Source organism: Nycticebus coucang, chromosome 12, assembly GCF_027406575.1.
Source record: "Nycticebus coucang isolate mNycCou1 chromosome 12, mNycCou1.pri, whole genome shotgun sequence".
Taxonomy (NCBI): domain Eukaryota; kingdom Metazoa; phylum Chordata; class Mammalia; order Primates; family Lorisidae; genus Nycticebus; species Nycticebus coucang.
This window is the reverse complement of record NC_069791.1, coordinates 32,807,480-32,827,281: the sequence shown is the minus strand read 5'-3', so window position 1 is coordinate 32,827,281 and position 19,802 is coordinate 32,807,480. Positions and strand designations below refer to the sequence as shown.

At 41.4% G+C, this 19,802-nt stretch overlaps 1 protein-coding gene across 11 annotated transcripts in view; it reads left to right on the top strand.

Moving 5' to 3' along the window:
- Positions 1–19,802, top strand: part of BMAL2 (basic helix-loop-helix ARNT like 2) — a 122,524-nt gene that overhangs the window by 16,542 nt on the left and 86,180 nt on the right. For 3 of the 11 annotated variants that reach the window (XM_053554069.1, XM_053554064.1, XM_053554068.1), the window contains exons 2-5: positions 5,170–5,337; positions 11,628–11,778; positions 13,302–13,403; positions 18,919–18,960. In XM_053554069.1, coding sequence (XP_053410044.1) covers positions 11,639–11,778; positions 13,302–13,403; positions 18,919–18,960 — 284 coding nt within the window. In that variant the 5' untranslated portion in view covers positions 5,170–5,337; positions 11,628–11,638. Of the gene's footprint in view, positions 1–5,169; positions 5,343–11,627; positions 11,779–13,301; positions 13,404–18,918; positions 18,961–19,802 lie in introns of all 11 variants that reach the window. The other 8 variants (XM_053554073.1, XM_053554062.1, XM_053554061.1 and 5 more) reach the window with 5 other exon arrangements.

The following is a 19,802-nucleotide window of genomic DNA, read 5'->3' as shown; positions in this document are numbered from 1 at the left end:
GCAAGAGTGAGACTTTGTCTCTACTAAAAATAGAAAAAATTAGCCAGACGTGGTGGTGCACACTTGTAGTCCCAGCTACTTGGAAGGATGAGGCGGGAGATTGGTTGAGCCCAGGAGTTTGAGGTTGCTGCGAGCTACCATGATGCCATTGCACTCTAGCCTGGGCAATGGAGTAAGACCCTGTTTCCCCTCCACACACACACAAAAAAAATTGGTAAATTAAGAAAAATATAAATATTTTAATTAACTGTGTTTTTTATTTTCTGTATTCTGATGCTTTGACCCTCTTAAGGTTAGCCAATTCCTAGAAAACAACTTGCCCATGAAGGCATTTTTCAAATACAAACTAGCCAGTTCAGAGCCTGCAAACAACCACCATCTTTCATTGGGATTTTGAAGTCCGGGCTACTATCTGCCTGCCCTTATCACCCCAGGGCCGGGTACCAGACAGCTGGGAACAGACCCTGTGCCCCAGAGTCTGCTGAAGTTCTAACTAGCTAATCCTAAGCTTGCTTAGCCTGCCTTGGCCATTCCTGCTGAAACCACAATTAAACACTTGCCCATGGCTCTCCGTCTCATTCTGCCTTCCGACTGACCCTGTGTTTCCCCTCGGGGCCACCTTCACTTGGGAACTATAAGTAGCAATCTGTGTTTTCAATCTGTGTTTTCAGTTGTCTCCTTGTCTATGGGCCCTACTATACCTCATATTTTCTATTAAATACACTATATTTTTAAATAAGAAGAACAAAAATACAAAATTTAGTATTTTGTATAGCAATTACTATTTGATAAAAAATTGGAGAACATTCTACTTAAAAGTAGTCTGTTAGCCTATCACATGATTGCACCTATCTTTGTTGATACCGCCATAGATTTTCTGGTCTACAGTATTGAAATATTTTTATGAATTTGTATATACAGAAGTCTTTATGTCTTTAATTTTAGAATGAGTTCAGAGAAATAGAATTGCTAGATCAAAGAACAATATGTTCGTGCCTCTTGATATAATTTTTTCAGATTGCCTTCTGGAAATGTTATATAGGTTGGGCATTTCTAATCGGAAAATCCAAAATCTGAAGTGCTGAAAAATATGACACTTGCTGAGCACTGACAGAATGCCACAGGTGGGGCATTCCCATCTGACCTCCCAGGAGGGGTTGCAGTCAAAGGAAGTCAGAACTTGGTTGTGTGCACAAAATTATTAAAAACATTGTATAAAATTACCTTCAGGCTGTGAGTATAAGAAGGATATGACACATAAGTGACAGTCATATTTAGACTTGGGTACTGTCCCTGAGATATCTAATGATGTACGTAAATACTCCAAAATCTAAAAATACCTGAAATCTGACACCATTCCCAAGCATTTCAGATAAGGGATACTCAACCTGTACAAATTATCATTCTTATTAAAAGTCTGTGAAATTATGAGGCTGCCTTTTGTCCTTGTCCTCACGCCTTCTCCAACATACCTTTGCCAGTACAACAAACTATTAGCATTAATCCGTGTGCTAGGCCGAAAAAAGGCATCTCTGTTTTTACAATTCAGAAATTCTCAGGTTATTTGTCATGTGTTGAGCCTAAATGTTAAGGTATTAGCCAGCGGGGCATAGGCGAGCCAGTCACTCTCTTGTGGATTTCCTAAGTAGGAAGTACGGTCAGCATTTGTGACTTTGTGCCCCATTGTCATTTCTAGGCGCTACTCCCCAGTCATTCCATGGCTTTTATTTAGGTTTGCTTTTTGTTTCATCCTTGTTTTAATCATCCACTGACCTCCAGGGCGCTGCTGCAACATGGTTCTTGGAGACATTTCCCGCTCTTCTTTCCCCCTGCTGTTAGCCTGGGCAACATGGGTCTTTCTTCCCTTTCAACACACACTGCCTCAGTTCCCTGCAGACACCCCCTTGGGCACCTGCTCGGTAGATCCTTGAATCAGCTAGAAATGCTTCACCTCCAAATCCCCAAGTCTGAACTTCTCCCTCTGGTCCATGGTTTCATATTACTCTGACTCTTCCACTTGTAGCAAACCTGTCTTTCGCCCTGAGTGTTGTTTCCGCACACTCCACCGCCTCCGGGGTCTTCCTCCAGCTTCTTCCGGTGTCTGCTGCTTTCCTGCCTAGCTGGTGTGCTGGGATGCGCCTTTTACCTTCATGTTCCACGCGCCCCCACTGACTGATTTGTCCTTTGAACTTCTGCATGCTTTTCTGGCGAGTGACTGCTTTGGGCAGCTAAAACATCTATTTTCTCTGCTTCACTTCTCCAGCTGGTAGGTGGTCATAGGTAAAATCACATGCCAGCAAAGCTCTCTGTCCCTGAGTCTGGGACTTTATGGCTTCCCCTTTATTGTTTGGAACTCATAGAAATTAACAGAGTCTTAAAATAAAAACTGAGAGAGAAAATAAGCTTAAATAAAAATATTAGTTTATGAAATTTGAGATAGTTATACTTGGTTCCCAGGACTTTGACCTTGGTTCCTGTCTCACCATGTCTGAGTCTTCCTCCCCTAAAGTGATTTCATCTTAAGAACCATCCTTAGGATTTCCCTTTTAGATTTCTTGCTACTTTTGAGGTCAAGGCCAGCAGGATTAAATTTCCTCCTTACAGGCTGGGTAGGAGAGGTGGATCCTTCTGTGATGTGTCAGTGTGATATCTGGGATGTGCTGGGGACCTGACCCCGGCCTGAAACGGTTTTTGGCTTTCCCTGTCCAGGCTTTGCTGCAAAGCCATATTTCCCGAAATAGAGAGGGTTCAGAGTATGCAGCTCTGAGGACAGAGTCCAGTCTTTGTTACGGAACTGAACAGGAATCTGGATGAAAGGCCAGAGGTTTTGGTTAGGCCAAGGCAGAGTACAGTAGGATGAAAGCTATAGATTTTGCTAGGAGGACTGATTCTAGAACTGACCTGCTAGAAGGGAGAGCAATGTAAATGTTCCCCCTGCCTCGGTGAGGATTGGCCTCAGAAACGAAGGATGCTGCGCAGCGGTCCTGGACCACTTCATTAGCTCCCTGCCATGGAAGTAAAGCTCAAGCTCCTCAGTGTGCCGTCCAGAGCCCTCCGTGAAGTAGTACAATCTGCCTTTCTCGATTGACGGCACAGTATTAGTTTTACGCTGTGTCCAGCTGTGCCAATCTTGCCATTATTTCTTGCTAGTCCATCTGTATTCTTTTTTTCCCCCTGTATTTATATCTTATAAAAGTAAGGCCTGACACTTAGAAAATTTTGGAACAATACAGAAAAGTAGAAATGAGAAAAATTCTTTGGCCACCAGACGAAACACCTGAAAACATTTCATTGTGTTTTTCTTTTTCTCCCTGGCAAGTGTATTGTTTTTGTTTCTTGTTTTTCCACAGTCTGTGTCTTGCGTCCTACATTTTTAACTGAACGTTACTTAAGCATTTTCTGTATTTATAAAACTCATGAATGCTGGGTGGCTCAGACGGTAAGGTGCCGGCCCCATATACCGAGGGTGGCGGGTTCAAACCCGGCCCCGGCCGAACTGCAACAACAACAACAAAAAAAAAACCTCATGAATGCTGTTTTTAAATGATGGTGTAAGATTTTGCATTCTCTAAGTCTAAAATGTCCATCTCAAAAAATGCTTTCAAATGTTACTCCCTCCCCACAAACAGAATTAAGTTCCCTTCCCCTGCAGCATGCGCTTGAACCTCTGTCTAGGTCTAATTTCCTTCTGTATTTGGTTTATATGCTTATTTATGTTTTCATGCACAAACATACACAGGATAACAAGCTTTTGGAGTGTAGGTATAACCCTAAAGATTGATAATAGAATATTTTTGCTCTCTGTTGAGCAAAGAGTTTTTTATAATTTGTGTATAAGTCTCACTACACGGGGCCTTGTTCTTGAATAGTGCCATTTAATTCTTCATTTCTATCGATCCTGCATCCAAGCATCTTAAAGTAATGTGTCCAGGGTAAGAAACAGTATTTGGTTTGCACTGCCAGTGTAGTGCATTAGCACAAACCTATAAAACAGTGACAGCCTGTCATTCTAGAAAGCTTTCTAGGCTGCCAGATCCCATGTCACACAGTTCCTTTTTCCCCAAAAAGACAATTGAGTGTCTTTTTCTTCTGTGGAGGAAAAATGGTAAAAATGAGGCGATGAAAGGAAGCAGACCCACTTGTTTGTGAAGTAGGGACCACAGGAACTTCCATATTCCCTGCTATGGGAAGGATGAAATGAAGCAGCCCCAACTGCCCCAAGAGGTGGATTCCGAAGTTCTGATTTCACATCTTTCAGATTGTCTTGTATGTCTGGGGTAATAAATATCATTTATTCTTTCAACAAATCCTGAACACTTAACTATGTGTCAGGCACTGTGCTAAGATTTTGGGGATAGAGATGACACCATCCTCAAAGGCTTTCCGGTACTGGGGTACTGGGAACTTCCAGCCCTATTGGGGATCTCATCAGACTTTCCTCTGCCCCTCCCGTTGGTTCCATGAGCTGAACGCTGTTTGGAATCCTGAGATCAGGACCTCCATGAAGTAATAGAAAGTTCTAGGACTAGTCTTAATTTAATTTAGTCATGAGGGAATCTCAAACTTAAACTGGAGAACATTCTGCAAAATAACTTCCCAACGCCCTTCAAAAACCTCAAGAAAGACGAGAGAAGACTGAGGCACTGGGACAGGTGGGGAATGCATCCTGTGATCCCAGATAGATCCTAGACCTGCCAAGGACATTAGCAGGACAACTGGCAAAACTTGGCCTGTGAATTAGGTCGTGGTCCCCAACCTTTTTGGCACCAGGGACCGGTTTTGTGGAAGACAGATTTTCCATGGACCTGGTGAGGGGACTGGTTTGGGGATGATTCAAGCACATTACACTTAGTGTGCACTTTATTTGTATTATTATCACATTGTAATATGTAATGAAAGAATCATACAACTCACTGTAATGCAGGATCAGTTGGAGCCCCGTGCTTGTGTTCCTGCATCTAGACAGTCAGATTCTGACTTAAAGCCTGCCACCAGATGCAGCCACACTATTGAAGTACATCAACTCACTTGCCACTATACAGCCTGCCACCAGACGTAGCTTTAGTGTCACCTGCCACTCACTGATAGGGTTTTGATATGAGTCTGCAAGCAATTGATTATTATGATCTCTGCAGTCAAACCTTTCTGCTAATGACAGTCCATTTGCAGTTGCTCCCCAGGACTAGCGTCACTGCCTCAGCTCCGCCTCAGACCATCAGGCTTCGGATTCCCAGAAGGAGCACGCAACTCAGAGCCCTCACATGTGCAGTTTGTGGGTTCGTGCGCCTGTGACAATCTAATGCCGCTGCCGATGTGACGGGAGGTGGAGCTCTGGAGGTGAGGTGAGCCACGGGGAGTGGCTGTAAACACAGACGAAGTTTGCCCACTGCTCACCTCCTGCTGTGTGGCGAGGTTCCTAACGGGTTGGGGAATCACAGAATTACATAATAATACTGTGTCATTGTTAATTTCCTGGTCTTGATAATTCTGCTGAGGTTAAGTAAGGCATTACTAACATTTGGGGAATCTGAAGGATGTATGGGAATTTGTACTTTTGGCCAGGCTGAAATTATTTCAAAATGAAAAGGTTAATTTTATTTTATTTAAAAAAATATATAAAGCAAAGGCATTTATTTTCCTCAGTGCCTTTTCCTGACTGATGCCTTAGGCATCAGTGTCCACTCTCACCAACAGTGTCCACTCTCCTTTCCTGGAATAGTTACTTAAGTAGTATCAGTAAGCTTTTGGTTTTCAAACAGATTTCAAATAGATTTTCTTATTTGATTACAATACAAACAATCGTGGTTTGCAGGAAAGGACCTCCTCTTTAAGAAACAGGGCTGGATATGTGAAATGATTTGTTGAAAATTGATGGAGTCTAAACACATTCTTCTTAGTAAAGTATCTCAAGATTGGGAAAAAGATATCCAATGACCTCAATACTAATATGAAACCAATATATAAACAACGACGCACCCATACGAATGATAAAACACAAATATAGTCTAGCCGGGGGAGGGAAGTAAAAAAAGAGGAGAGGGCAATTGGTAGGATCTCACCTAAGTGCACAGTATGAGGGTTTTCAGCACTCCTCCTGGGCGAAGGGCTCAACTACAACTTGAAATTGAAAACAATTGTAACCTGAAAATGTGTACCCTCATATTCATTTGAAATAATAAAAAACAAATTTAGTCCTAAGTGGGTAGGCTAGAGTAAACGGAGTTTCTGTGTATGACTTTCAGAAATTAAGACAGCAGAGGCCACTTTCATTTTTTTAAGGATTTAAATGTTTACATTGAGCAAATTATTTTTAATAAAAAGTTACAAGATAGAGAAAATTTTACAGAGATTTTAATGTGTAGCACATTATTGGCAATGGAAGTAGGTAAATGGAACAAAAGTTTTAAAGTTGTATGAAAAGTGAATGTTTTCCATTCTGCCCTGGCTTCTGTGAGTGTGTGTGTGTGTTGGGGGGGTATGTAATTCTCTTTCACATATAAGGTCAAATCCTGAATTTGAAGCCCTTTGAAACTATGAGTTTAAACTACATGGCTACTTGTCTTCCCCTGCTTATAACTTTCAAATAGCTGGTCCATCCCTAAGACTTATATCATCTCTGAGAAATTAATACTAAATGGTAGACCTTTAAGATACTGTGAGATCAGTTACCATCCTCAGGGAGGTGTACCCAAAGTGGAGTGAGATTTTAATGGTAATCTCGTATTTTCAATGAAATTGTACATTTCCTTTGTAAAAGACAATCACAATATCTTTGTTCAACCTAAATTCCTAAATTTTATTGAGTGTTAGATGACACGTATTTACATTTGCCCTTAACAAGTGACTCAGTTTGGCACGAGGAAACACAATATCAAAATATTAAAAATTACACCCCTCCAAAGTGAGCTGAATTTCAGTTCCTAACACATGGTTTTATCTTCTAAAGAAGCATCTGTGGAGGCAGAAAGTCAAGTAAACTGGAAGGTTAACAATGAAATTTTTACTCTTTAAGTTATGAGTCACCTCCTAACAAATAAGAAATTCACTACATAAAGGTTGAATTGTTTCCAAAGAACAGATCCTTCCTTCTAGAATGAATTAGAGCTACTAACCCAGATTCTCCTTTTGTGTACAGAAACCCTGTTTTGAATGTTGTGCCTCTCCTGACAGCCAGACTTGGGAGAGCATTGCTAATTACAGGGTGGCACACCCTGCCCATTGAGGAACATAATGAAAATAAAGATCCTTAAAACTCTAGATTTTGATTTTGTGAAAAGATTATTCTGCCTGTCTAAAGATAACCTAGTTCTTATTTCAAAAGCTAATAAGGAAGTAGGATAAAACATAAGAAGATTATGCTGCCTTGATTTTATTGTCTTTCTTTCTCTGAATTTACAGGAGGGAAAGAATGTACTTGCTTAAGTGTGTGTGGAAGGGGTGGGTGGAGTGGTTGGGCCTTTGATATTATATATTCCAGGGTGTGCTGAGGTTGGTTCAATGTTAGTGAATTTTTTCCTTTTGATTTGCTATACTTTTTCTGTAGGGACAGATGGTGGCCTGCCATTCAAAATCCATTACAATGAGACTAGAAGCTGAAGCCATATTGAATCTCATGTGGTGTGTGCTAATCCTGAAGCAGTCCCATTTAAAGAGTCCACGCCTAGACATTTCAGGATATCATAGATTGAAAAGTTAATTCTCAAGTAGTCTGTGATCATTGGTATTATAAATTTATTCTCTCTACTTCTTTTTTTTGTTGTTGTTGTTTTTTTTTGTAATTTTTGGCCGGGGCTGGGTTTGAACCCGCCACCTCCAGCATATGGGACCGGCGCCCTACTCCTTGAGCCACAGGCGTCGCCCTATTCTCTCTACTTCTTTATTGTGAGATCCATTATGCCTACAGAGGATAGTAAAAATTATGCATGGTTTTTTTTTTTTTTTTTGTAGAGACAGAGTCTCACTTTATGGCCCTCGGTAGAGTGCCGTGGCCTCACACAGCTCACAGCAACCTCCACCTCCTGGGCTTAAGCGATTCTCTTGCCTCAGCCTCCCGAGTAGCTGGGACTACAGGCACCCGCCACAACGCCCGGCTATTTTTTGGTTGCAGTTTGGCCGGGACTGGGTTTGAACCTGCCACCCTCGGTATATGGGGCCGGCGCCTTACCGACTGAGCCACAGGCGCTGTCCTGCATAGTTTAAAAAAAAAAAAAAAATTTATTTATTTTTTTGAGACAGAGTCTCACTCTGTCTCCCTGGGTAGAAAGCTATGTTGTCATAGCTCACAGCAACCTCAAACTCCTGGACTCAAGTGATTCTCTTGCCTCAACTTCTCAAGTAGCTGGGACTATAGGCACCCACCACAGTGCCTGGCTATTTTTTGGTGCAGTTGTCATTGTTGTCTAGCAGGCCCAGGCCAGTTCGAACCCACCAGTCTCGGTGTATGTGGCCAGCACTGTAACCACTGTGCTACAGGCACCAAGCCTTTGTTTTTTTTTTTTTTTTTTTTTTTTTTTTTTTCAGTAGAGCTGGAGGTCTCATTCTTGCTCAGGCTGATCTTGAACTCCTGAGCTCAACTGATCCACCCGCTTCAACCTCCCAGCATGCTAGGATTACAGGCGTGAGCCACCACACCCAGCTCTATGAGTGGTGTTGAAAGAATAAAACCAAAACAAAAATTTCCAAAAGAAGTAGAACATGAATTCCTTAGAAGACCTTGTATGTCCCTCACTGATCACATCCCACCTCTCTTCTCCTAAAGACAACCGCTATTCTGACTTTTTAGTTAACTTCTCCCTTGCTGTTTTGTACAGGGTGGCAACTTATGTAGATGTCTCTTAAAACATGCTGACTTGTTTTACTTTTGTTTTAGTTTAGTTTTACTTGTTTTTGAACTTTATGTAATTTTTTTTTGCAGTTCTTGGCCCGGGACTGGGTTTTTTGAACCCACCACCTCCAGGATATGGGGCCAGCGCCCTACTCTTTTGAGCCATGGGCACCGCCCAACTTTATGTAATTTTTAATGCTGTCTGTTACCGGCTATGACGTTTTTGTCCTCGGCATGATGTTTCCTGAGATTCATCCATGTTGATGACTGTAGCTGGGCCTCATTCATTTTTGCTGCTGTTAGTATTCCATTCAGTGACTAAACAAGTTATCCATTCTGCTGAAGGAAATTTAAGTTTATGGTTTTCTCAGGTTTGGGGTTTTTTGTTGTTCAATTGCAAGCAGTGTTGCTAATGTATTTCTCATACATCCCCTAATATAGAGTTTTCTCATATGCCCAGGAGTAGAATATTGAGTCCAATGTTACGTGCGTTTTCAGCTTTATCAGGTAATGTTAAAAATGGTTTCCAAAGCAGTTGTAGCCATTTTCATTTCCACCAGCACAGCATGAGCATTCCCACTGTCCCACATCCTCAGCAACACGTGGTATCATCACTTTCAGTGGTAGCTGCTGTGTATTCCTTAATAAATAAGTATATTGCTACAGTTTCTTTTGTATTTTCTGATTACTAATGAGATTGAGTATCTTTTATGATTTCCTTTCTTCTAACTCTTTGGGTTTATTTAACTGAGCTTTTTCTTTTCTTTTTGAGACAGAGTCTCACTATGTCACCCTCGGTAGAGTACTGTGGCGTCACAGCTCACAGCAACCTCCAACTCTTGGTCTTAAGTGATTCTCTTGCCTCAGCCTCCCAAGTAGCTGGCACTATAGGCGCCCGCCACAACGCCGGGCGATTTTTTGTTGCAGTTGTCGTTGTTTTGCTGGCCTGGGCCAGGTTCAAACCTGCCAGCCTGGGTGTATGTGGTTGGCGCCTTAACCACTGTGCTACAGGAGCCGAGCCGGTTCAGTGATTCTGATTTTTTGAGACAGAGTCTTACTTTGTCGCCCCCCTGGTACAGTGCCATGGCATCACAGCTCACAGCAACCTCCAAATATTGGGATCAAGCAATTCTCTTGCCTTAGCCTCCCAAGTAGCTGGGACTACAGGCGCCTGCCCCAATGCTTGGCTATTTTTAGAGACGGGGTTTCACTCTGGCTCAGGTTGGTCTTGAACCTGTAAGCTTTGGCAGTCCACCCACCTTGGCCTCCCAGAGTGCTAGGATTACAGGCGTGAGCCACCGCACCTAGTCCCAGGTTCTGATTTTTGTATTTTGTAAAACATTTAGTAAACCACATTTGAGACAAAAAAGATTTTTTAAAATCATATTTAGCAATTCAGGTTAAAAATATTCATGTCCCTTGACCTTGTTCACCCATTTCTAGGGTACTATCCAAAATAACCAGAAGCAGATAAAAAGCTTTATGTATCAAATTACCCATTTGTAATGGCAAGAAAAAAAAAGAGAGCAAACGTAGGTTCTAACAATAGGAGAGTGGTTAAGTAACTATAATGCAGCTACATGATGGCATATTATGTAGCCATTAGAATCATTAAAAAGAATCTGTAATAACATTGGAAAGTTACTATGTTGCAACAATGTGTAAGTACACCAGCCTACAGTTCTCCCCCCTTACCCAAGGGGATACATTCCAAGACCCCCAGTCGATTCCTGAAACTGCAGATATTCTCACGTATATATCTATGACAAAGTTTAATTTATAAATTAGGGACAGTAAGAAATTAACAATAATTAATAATAAAATAGAATGATTTTAACAATGTGCCAGCCTCACTATTCCTACGCTTTGGGGGATGCTTGAACACAAGCAGTGCAATACTGTGACAGTGGGTCTGTTAACCAGCATGGCCGAGTGATAATAGGAAGGTGGTGGATACGTGTGTATATGCTGAGCAAAGGGAAGATTCACATCCCGGGTGGGATGGAGTGGGGGATGGTGTTAGATTTCATCATGTTACTCAAAAAAGGTGGTACACAATTTAAAACTTACGAATTGTGAATTTCTGGAATTTTCCGTTAATATAAGTTTGACCATGGAACCTGCAGCCATGGACAGTGAAACCTCAGATGAGAGGGGACCACTGTATATGCTATGATCTAAATTATTTTGATGATACTATAGAAAAAAAATTCTAAAAAGATGTATCTCAAAATAGTAACATTGGTTGGTGGCATTTGGCTTTTCCCCTTTCTACTTATGTTTTTAGTATTTTCTTTTCTTTTTTTTTTTTTTTTGTAGAGACAGAGTCTCACTGTACCGCCCTTGGTAGAGTGCCGTGGCGTCACACGGCTCACAGCAACCTCCAACTCTTGGGCTCACGCAATTCTCTTGCCTCAGCCTCCCGAGCAGCTGGGACTACAGGCGCCCGCCACAACGCCTGGCTATTTTTTTGTTGCAGTTTGGCCGGGGCTGGGTTTGAACCCGCCACCCTCGGCATATGGGGCCGGCGCCCTACTCACTGAGCCACAGGCGCCGCCCTGTTTTTAGTATTTTCTACAATATTCAAATTTCTTTCCCAGTTAGATGAGAAAATAAAAATACGGGCTGATGTACATTTCTAACAAACATTGGAGTGTAATTAATTGTGCCTTCTGGTATGTTTTTTTGGCCGATATCTTGAAACTATCAAGATGGAGCAGTCATTAAAATGTGTGATGTGGATATGTATAAAGTAAAAATTAATGTTGAACATGAACGTGTGGTTGTGCTTTATCTCCCACAGGCACAGCGTTGATGGAGGAGAACCAGTGTGTTACTCCTGGAGTTCCCAGTCACGTGAACCCAGGGACAAAGCCAGCCGCTGTTGGATGCTTCAGCTCACATGTGACCGAGTTCCCAAGAAAACGCAAAGGAAGTGATTCAGACCCATCCCAGTAAGTGAATTTCTTCCTCCAAGTCCAAGAAATCTTTGATTCTAGAGGGAAGAGAAAAAGATGCCTTTTTAAATCAATTATTTCTAAGTACATGCACTTCAGAACACATGGGCAATTATTTATCCGTCCCACTGCTATTTCTGTGATTGATTGACATAGAACTTTTCCATCCAACTCTGAAGATTATTAGTTATCCAGGAGGGTCAACTGACGTCCAGAAGAGAGAGAAGAACATAAGGTTTATGGTCTTGGCAAGACACTTGCCTTCCTTATCAAAACACTTTGTCATAAAAGTATTTTGATTTTGCAACCCCAGATATTCTTTAATGATTTCCCCAAAGCTAGGGTGTAGATAGTGAAAGGACTAGGGCAAGGTGGGTGAAGGCGTCCACCTGTGGTACTCGTTACTCAGGAGGCTGAGGCAGGAGCATCACTGGAGTCCAGTGTTCAAGACCAGCCTACGCAACAGAATGAGAAGCTGTCAGTCAATCAACTAGTCAGTCAACCACGTTAGGGAAAAATAATCATAGCAGTTTAGAGCACACAGTCTTAGGCTGGTACATACGTATATGTGAAAGTCGACGATAGGTCTTCATCATGATTGAAGGGAAAGTTCTGAGTAGGGGGTTGAAGATGAGGAGATAATGAAGCATCCTAGTTCTTTTAACTCAGTTCTTCCCAGTTCATTTTCTAATTTAGCTTCAGTTCCCAAGACAGCAGAATCCGTGTTATTCAAATGGAAATACCAAAGCACTTCCCAAGCCACGTATGAATGATTGGGAGATAGTCTGCTGGTTTCGGTTGTCTGTACCCTCTCTAGTCTCTTCCATTAACTTGGATGTGCCTGAAAACTACAGTGGATCAAGGGATAGTGTAGAGCTGTTGGCTGTTTTCCATCCTGAATTATCAGTTGATAGTCACCACTTACCTTAAGTGAGTCCTTTTTATGGTCTTCCTTATTTTTCAGAATCCTACGTAGCATGTTCTTTCTTTCTTTCTTTCTTTTTTTGTTGCAGGTTGGTCAGGGCTGAGTTTGAACTCACCACCCTCAGTATATGGGGCCGGCGCCCTACTCACTGAGCCACAGGTGCCGCCCAGTAGCATGTTCTTTCTTAGTGTCTAAATAAGATTGTGGCAGTTGAAGTGGGAACAGTGAACGCTACAGGTAGCACAGCTTTTTTGTGACAAGGGGGCCTGGCTGAGCTCTTACAGTGGTTTTGGGGGTGAAGGAGGTACTGCAGTCAGTGCTAGGGAAAATATTAGAAGCACAGATCATAGAATCAAAGTATTATGATTTTTTTTTTTTTGGCAGCAAGCAACACTAAAGATTATTTAGGTAACCTCCCACTTCACACACCTAGTTGAAATATTTCATTCCTGTTGTGGTATTTCCTTCACCGCACCCAGCTTCCTGTCTGTCTGTAGCTGGACAGGGAAGGTGCTTCTTGCCTACGAGGACTGTTGTACTGTCCATTTCCTAGAATGTCTGGGTAGGGGGTGACCCAAAGTCTCCTCCCTTCCAGGTCAGGAATCATGACAGGAAAAGTGGTGGAAAAGCTTTCCCAGAATCCCTTTACCTGTCTTCTTTCAACAAGGATAGAAATATCAGCTTCCAGTGGCAACAGGTAAGTCCAGGACCATTTTTGACCTATTCCCTCCTATATTTGAAGAGGGCATAGACTGGTAATGGAAAGAAAGTATGCGTCCCACTGATACGCTCATTATCTATTCCAGAGTTTCTCTGTTCTTCCCAACCTTCCTTTTATCTCAACATTTTCTATTCCCTATAGTGAAATTACAGATGTCAGAGGACTTCATGGATTTTACAAAGTGCTGATTATTTAGTATCCTCCTCAGAGATTCAGGACACGAATGCCAGTCCATAGAGAAGAGTTTGATTTCATTCATATAGCCTAGAGTGTTGGATATTTTTAAACAGAAAAGAATGTGTGAGAATTCTCACTTTTTCTGTGACACTGTTGGTTTTGAGTGGAGAGTTGGTTCTTTAAAAGGGTCTTTGATGAAGATTCTGTGAAATGGATTCTGGAAACATTTATTAAGTACCTACTATGTGGCACTCAGGAGACTCAGAGGGAGAGAAACTGGTAAGATGCAAGAAACTTGTACAAGTGAGAGATACAAATAATTATTACACGTCATGATAACTGCTATAATAGAGACCCTGGGTCCTATGGCAACAAAGAAAGTTTGACATTTAAATAAGATTGGGATCAGGAGTGAAGCTTCCTAGAGAAGTTGACTTAAGCGAAGTTTGAAATGAAGACTAGAAATGAGTCTACAGAACAGACTAGGTATTTTCTAGTTCTACAGGTATTTTCTGTAGAACTAGAAAATACCTCTGGAGGAGGTATTTTAAGTGGAAGGAACAATTGTGCACAAATACGGGCGTGCGGTTACAGACTGGTGATCGGGAAACGAGTGGCTGTCACAGGAGAGCAGAGGGTGCATTTAAGAGGTGGGTGAGCTGTGAGATTTCAGAGATAAATAGGAACTAGGGCATGAAATTCTGCTGAACTAAAGAAGCTGAAAATTATTATTATTATTTTTTTTTTGTAGAGACAGAGTCTCACTTTATGGCCCTCGGTAGAGTGCCGTGGCCTCACACACTCACAGCAACCTCCAACTCCTGGGCTTAAGCAATTCTCTTGCCTCAGCCTCCCAAGTAGCTGGGACTACAGGCGCCCGCCACAACGCCCGGCTATTTTTTGGGTTTTTTGCAGTTTGGCCAGGGTGGGGTTTGAAACTGCCACCCTTGGTATATGGGGCCGGTGCCTTACCGACTGAGCCACAGGCGCCGCCCTGAAAATTATTTTGAATGCATTCGGGAAACTGAAGGATTCTAAGCAAGGAAGGAAGGAAGGTGATCAGATTTATGTTTTTGAAAATTGCTTGCCTCTTTACTTTTTTCCCACTTTTTTGTTATGATAAAATATATATAACATGAAATTTGACATTCGAACCACTTTTAAGTGTATAGTTCATTGGCATCCAGTGTGTTCAGTGTTGTGGACCATCATTACCACCTGTTTCTAAAACTTTTTCATCACCCAGACAGAAACTCTGTGAATTTGCTCATTCTAGATATTTTATGTAAGTGGAATCTGTCTTTTTGTGTCTAGCTTATTTCACATATTTCTTTTTATTAACTCATAGCTGTGTACATTTATGCTATTATGGGTATTTCACATGTTGCAAGGTTCATCCACATTGCAGCATGTGTCAGAATTTCATTCCTGTTTGTGGCTGAGTAATATTCCATTGTACATATACACCATATTTTGTTTATTTATTCCTCTGTAGATGGACACGTGGGTTGTTTTCATCATTTGGCTATTGTGAATAATGCTGCTATGAACATTGGTGTATAAATACTTGAGTCCCTGTTTTCAATTCTTTGGGATATATTCCTAGGAGTGGAGTTGTTGGGTCATATGATAATTCTGTTTAGTTTTTGAGGAACTGCTAAACTGTTTTCCACAGTGGCTGCAAAGTTTTACATTCCTACTGTCAGTGTAGAAGGGTTTCTCGCTGGTACTTCTGATTTTCAGTTTTTAAATTATAAGCATCCTAGTAGGAGTAAGTGGTACAGATTCACATTTTCTTTTTCTTTTTTTTTTAAATTGTTTGGGATTCATTGAGGGTACAAAGAATTAGTTTACACTGATTGCATTTGTTAGGAAAAGTCCTCTTATAATCGTGTCCCGCCCCCAAGAGGTGTGTCATACACTGTGACCTTCCAAGCCCCTCCCTCGGCCCTCCCCCGGCTCCCTCATTCCAGATTCACATTTTCACAGAGTCAACTTGGAAACAGCAAGGAGAATCCACTAAAGGAGGAAAATCAACAAGCCGAGGGAACAGCTGTGAGGCTTTTGCTTGGAATTAGGGTTTCTGAGGATGTCAAAGAGAGTGGCCCTGAGCAGAATGGGCGGGGAAAGGCAGAGACACATGACAGGTTTATCAGTTAGGATAGCTAAGACTTCATGACTGTTGGATGGGGAGAAAGAGGATATGAAAGCATCCAGGTTTTCCAACGTGGGCTGCTCTGTGGAGAGTGGTGTTTTTTTTTTTTTTTTTGTAGAGACAGAGTCTCACTTTATGGCCCTTGGTAGAGTGCCGTGGCCTCACACAGCTCACGGCAACCTCCAACTCCTGGGCTTAAGCGATTCTCTTGCTTCAGCCTCCCAAGTAGCTGGGACTACAGGCGCCACCACAACGCCCGGCTAGAGAGTGGTGTTTTCTTTTTTTTTTTTTTTTTTGTAGAGACAGAGTCTCACTGTACTGCCCTCGGGTAGAGTGCCGTGGCGTCACACGGCTCACAGCAACCTCTAACTCTTGGGCTTACGCGATTCTCTTGCCTCAGCCTCCCGAGCAGCTGGGACTACAGGCGCCCGCCACAACGCCCGGCTATTTTTTGGTTGCAGTTTGGCCTGGGCTGGGTTCGAACCCGCCACCCTCGGCATATGGGGCCGGCGCCCCACTCACTGAGCCACAGGCACCGCCCGAGAGTGGTGTTTTCATTCACAGAGTCAGGGAAAGATGAGTTCAGCTGTAGACACATTAATTTGGGATGTTTATGGAACCTTCAAGCAGGAGGTCGGACTGCAGAAGGATCTGGAACTCAGGCTTGGGGGCTGGCCTGGAGGTAGATTCAGACATTGTTAATGTAGGAGAGGTGCTTAAAGTGATGGGTGTGGGTGACCTCCCTGGGAGAAGTGTACTGGATGATTTGGGGAAGATTGGAGGCCGAGAGTGTGCTCTAGAGGTACAGTGACTTATAGATAATAAAAGGCAGAGGGGAAGCCTGCCCCAAATGAGAGAAGGCATGGCTCCGAGGTGGGTATGGTGGGGGGTTTATATATAAAATGTCTGGGGTGATCAAAATATATGTATAAAACATATATAAAATATATAAATATGCCAGAGTGTCCAATCTGTGGCCCACAGGCTATATGCGGATTATTTGAGTACTATTTTGCCTTTTCTGTGGTGTCTGACATATTGTATATAGTCAGCCCCTCTGTACATGGTATCAGTGGGTCCCCTATCACTGGATTCAACCAACCAAAGATTGAAAATACTCAGGAAAAAAATTGGCTCTGTACTGAGCATTTCCTTTTTTTCTTGTCATTATTCCTTATACAATACAGTGTAACAACTGTTCACATAGCATTTGCAGTGTATTCAGGATTATAAGTAATTTAGAGAAGATACATACACAGGAGGATGCGCTTAGGTCTCGTCCTGTGCTCTTTTATATAAGGAATCCTTGGCATTTGCTCTGTGGCAAGTCCTGGAACCAGTCTCTATGCACCCCCTGGAGACTGAGAGATGGTTGTAATGTAATTCCAGACCATTAGGAAGAAAATCAGACTCCTAAATAATTATTTTCTGTTTTATTACCTTATTATGAAGTCAGGCTCAAAAGAGAAAAGAAGCCTGCTTACTCTGACTGTCTCCTGCGTAGAGAAGCTGCTGAATTTCATATGCACTGCCACACAGAAGACTGACAGTGGTGAGAGAGACAGCAAGTGGAGTCGTGGGCACACCAGCCTGCACAGGACAAGCCCACTGGCCGCCTCTTCATTACATGACCTTGAGCAGTCATTAACTTTCCTGGGCCTCAGTTCTTTCATCTGTAAAATAGGGATAGTCATACCTACATCACTGTGCTGTGAGACTCAAATAACATGTGAAAATATTTTTGGTAAAGTGCCATAAATGTGAAAGCTCGTCTTTATCCAGACAGAAAGCAAAGTACCCCTTGATTAAGCTTTTGTCTTCGTGTTCCTTTTTATTTGAAATATTTATAAGCATCTCTCCCAAATTTGGTTAAATTTTCCATAAACAGCATTATCTTTTTTAAGTAAAAAAAAATGAATAAAATAGTTCAAAAGTAAGTCAGACATTTTTCAGAGCCAGGAAGATGTTCATTTTCAGCCTTTCAAGAGGGAAATTCGGTAAGATAAATCATAATCCTTGAATTATCCATAAGTTGTACTTCTGGAAAGTTATCCTAGAGTACAGAGATGCATGCTGTGCAATTTATTAGCCATTATCATTTATAATTCTGAAAATACTGTAATACTAAAATACCTAACAATAGCAAATAAATAATGGTATAGCTAATCAGTGGCCCACTGTTTAATCATTTCAAATAATGCTCTCTAAGAATATTTGAAACTATGTGAAAATTAAGTTATAAATTCATATTATAGTTTTTAGTGAATAAGACATGAAAAGCTATGCACTCTGATCTGAATTTTATTAGCTATCTAAAATGCAGAAATAAGACTGCAGACATGTACGGCACCCACACACACACACACAAAATTAAATAATTGTATACATGTGTAGGAAAGAGTTTGGGGGAGACACATTAAAATGTTGACTCCTATTATTTCCAGGTGGGATTATAGGTGCTTTTCTCTGAATTTTTTCAAATCTCGCCCAAACTGATACATTTAAGATTATATTAAAAAAAAATACATTTAAGAAAAAGTTACTGAGCCTGCGTAAACTTTTAAAGTTGAAGATCACTGTCACCATTAGCGTGTCTCAGTTTAATAGTTTAATAATTTCTGATGCTGGGATCTGTACTAACATGAAAATTAATATCATCAGCACGTTATCAAAGTTTTCAGTTTTCAGTATCTTTTTACTATCCAGACAGATTTTTTGGCAAAAAAAAAAAAAATCTTTTGATTAAAGTTCTGAGATTCTTAATCCATTTTCAGGCTGTTTTAATACAGCTATCATAAAGTTTTTGGTTAAACCATCGAGATGGTTTTAAAAATAATTATTTAATGATAATGCTCTGAAAATGTTATTCTTGGGATTAGCATGAAATAATTTCTTAAGCAGAGCCCCGAGTGTTGTTCGTTGTGCGTTAAGTGGCTTTGTCACCTTATGGGAATGGTGCTGCCTGTCAACGTCAGTAGGAGACCATCTCAGGTAGACAGTAATACTCACGTATAGTCCTTAGGTGTCCAAGGTAACATTTATAGCTAAATATTTAAAAGGAATCGGGATGATTGGACTTAATGTCACATTTATTTCTCTCTCAAGAATTACAGAACAGCTATTTCATGTAGTTTGATATTTTATCCTGCTTTTTTGTAGAGTGGAAGATGGTGACCAACAAGTAAAAGTGAAGCCCTTCAGGTACATTGAATCGTTGAGATGGTGCTTGGTGGGTGTGCAGAGTTGCCTTTAGCCGAAGGTCAAAGTGGTGTCGGGATAGAGTGGGTGGTGACCGCGAGGCTTATCCCTCTCACTGTGCTGTGAGAAGCAGTGTCATCAGGCACTTGTTACCTACTTTTTTTAACTACTTGAATAACACGTTGCCTTTCCATGTCTCTTAGAACAGCTACTTATTAAACTATTATTTTCTTTGAGGACTAACAAAAAAACGGCTGTATGATACAAACAAATCAGAATTCCTTACCAGGGATATCTGATTATCAGAAATCTGTCATCACAAAATTCTTTGTCAATTATTTTAACATACTCTTTCAACAACAATACCACCATTATTTTTCTACATCTGACAACTTGGCCAGATGCAAGTTTTGCTTTTCTTCCATTTATTCTGATAAGACTCTATACAACACTGCCATGGTTCAAAGTAGCAGTGAGTGAACAAAGAGTTAGGAGCCAGAGCTCTGAAAAATGATTAAGCAGAGCACAAGCCTCTGGGTAAATATGCCCTTCCTTAATATAATCCTTTAGAAATCTTTTTAGGTGCGGCTCCTTCAAGTAAAGTCACTTATTCACACCCTGGTTATTTCACTTACCTCTGGGTTTCCTGGCTCCCCCCATCACCCTTCACCGTTCTTCTTAACCAGTGGTTCTCAACCTCCTAATGCCGCGACCCTTTAATACAGTTCTTCACGTTGTGGTGACCCCCTCTCCCCAACCATAAACGTATTTTCATTGCTACTTCATAACTGTAATTTTGCTGCTGTTATGAATCATAATGTAGATGTCGGATATGCAGGATGTAT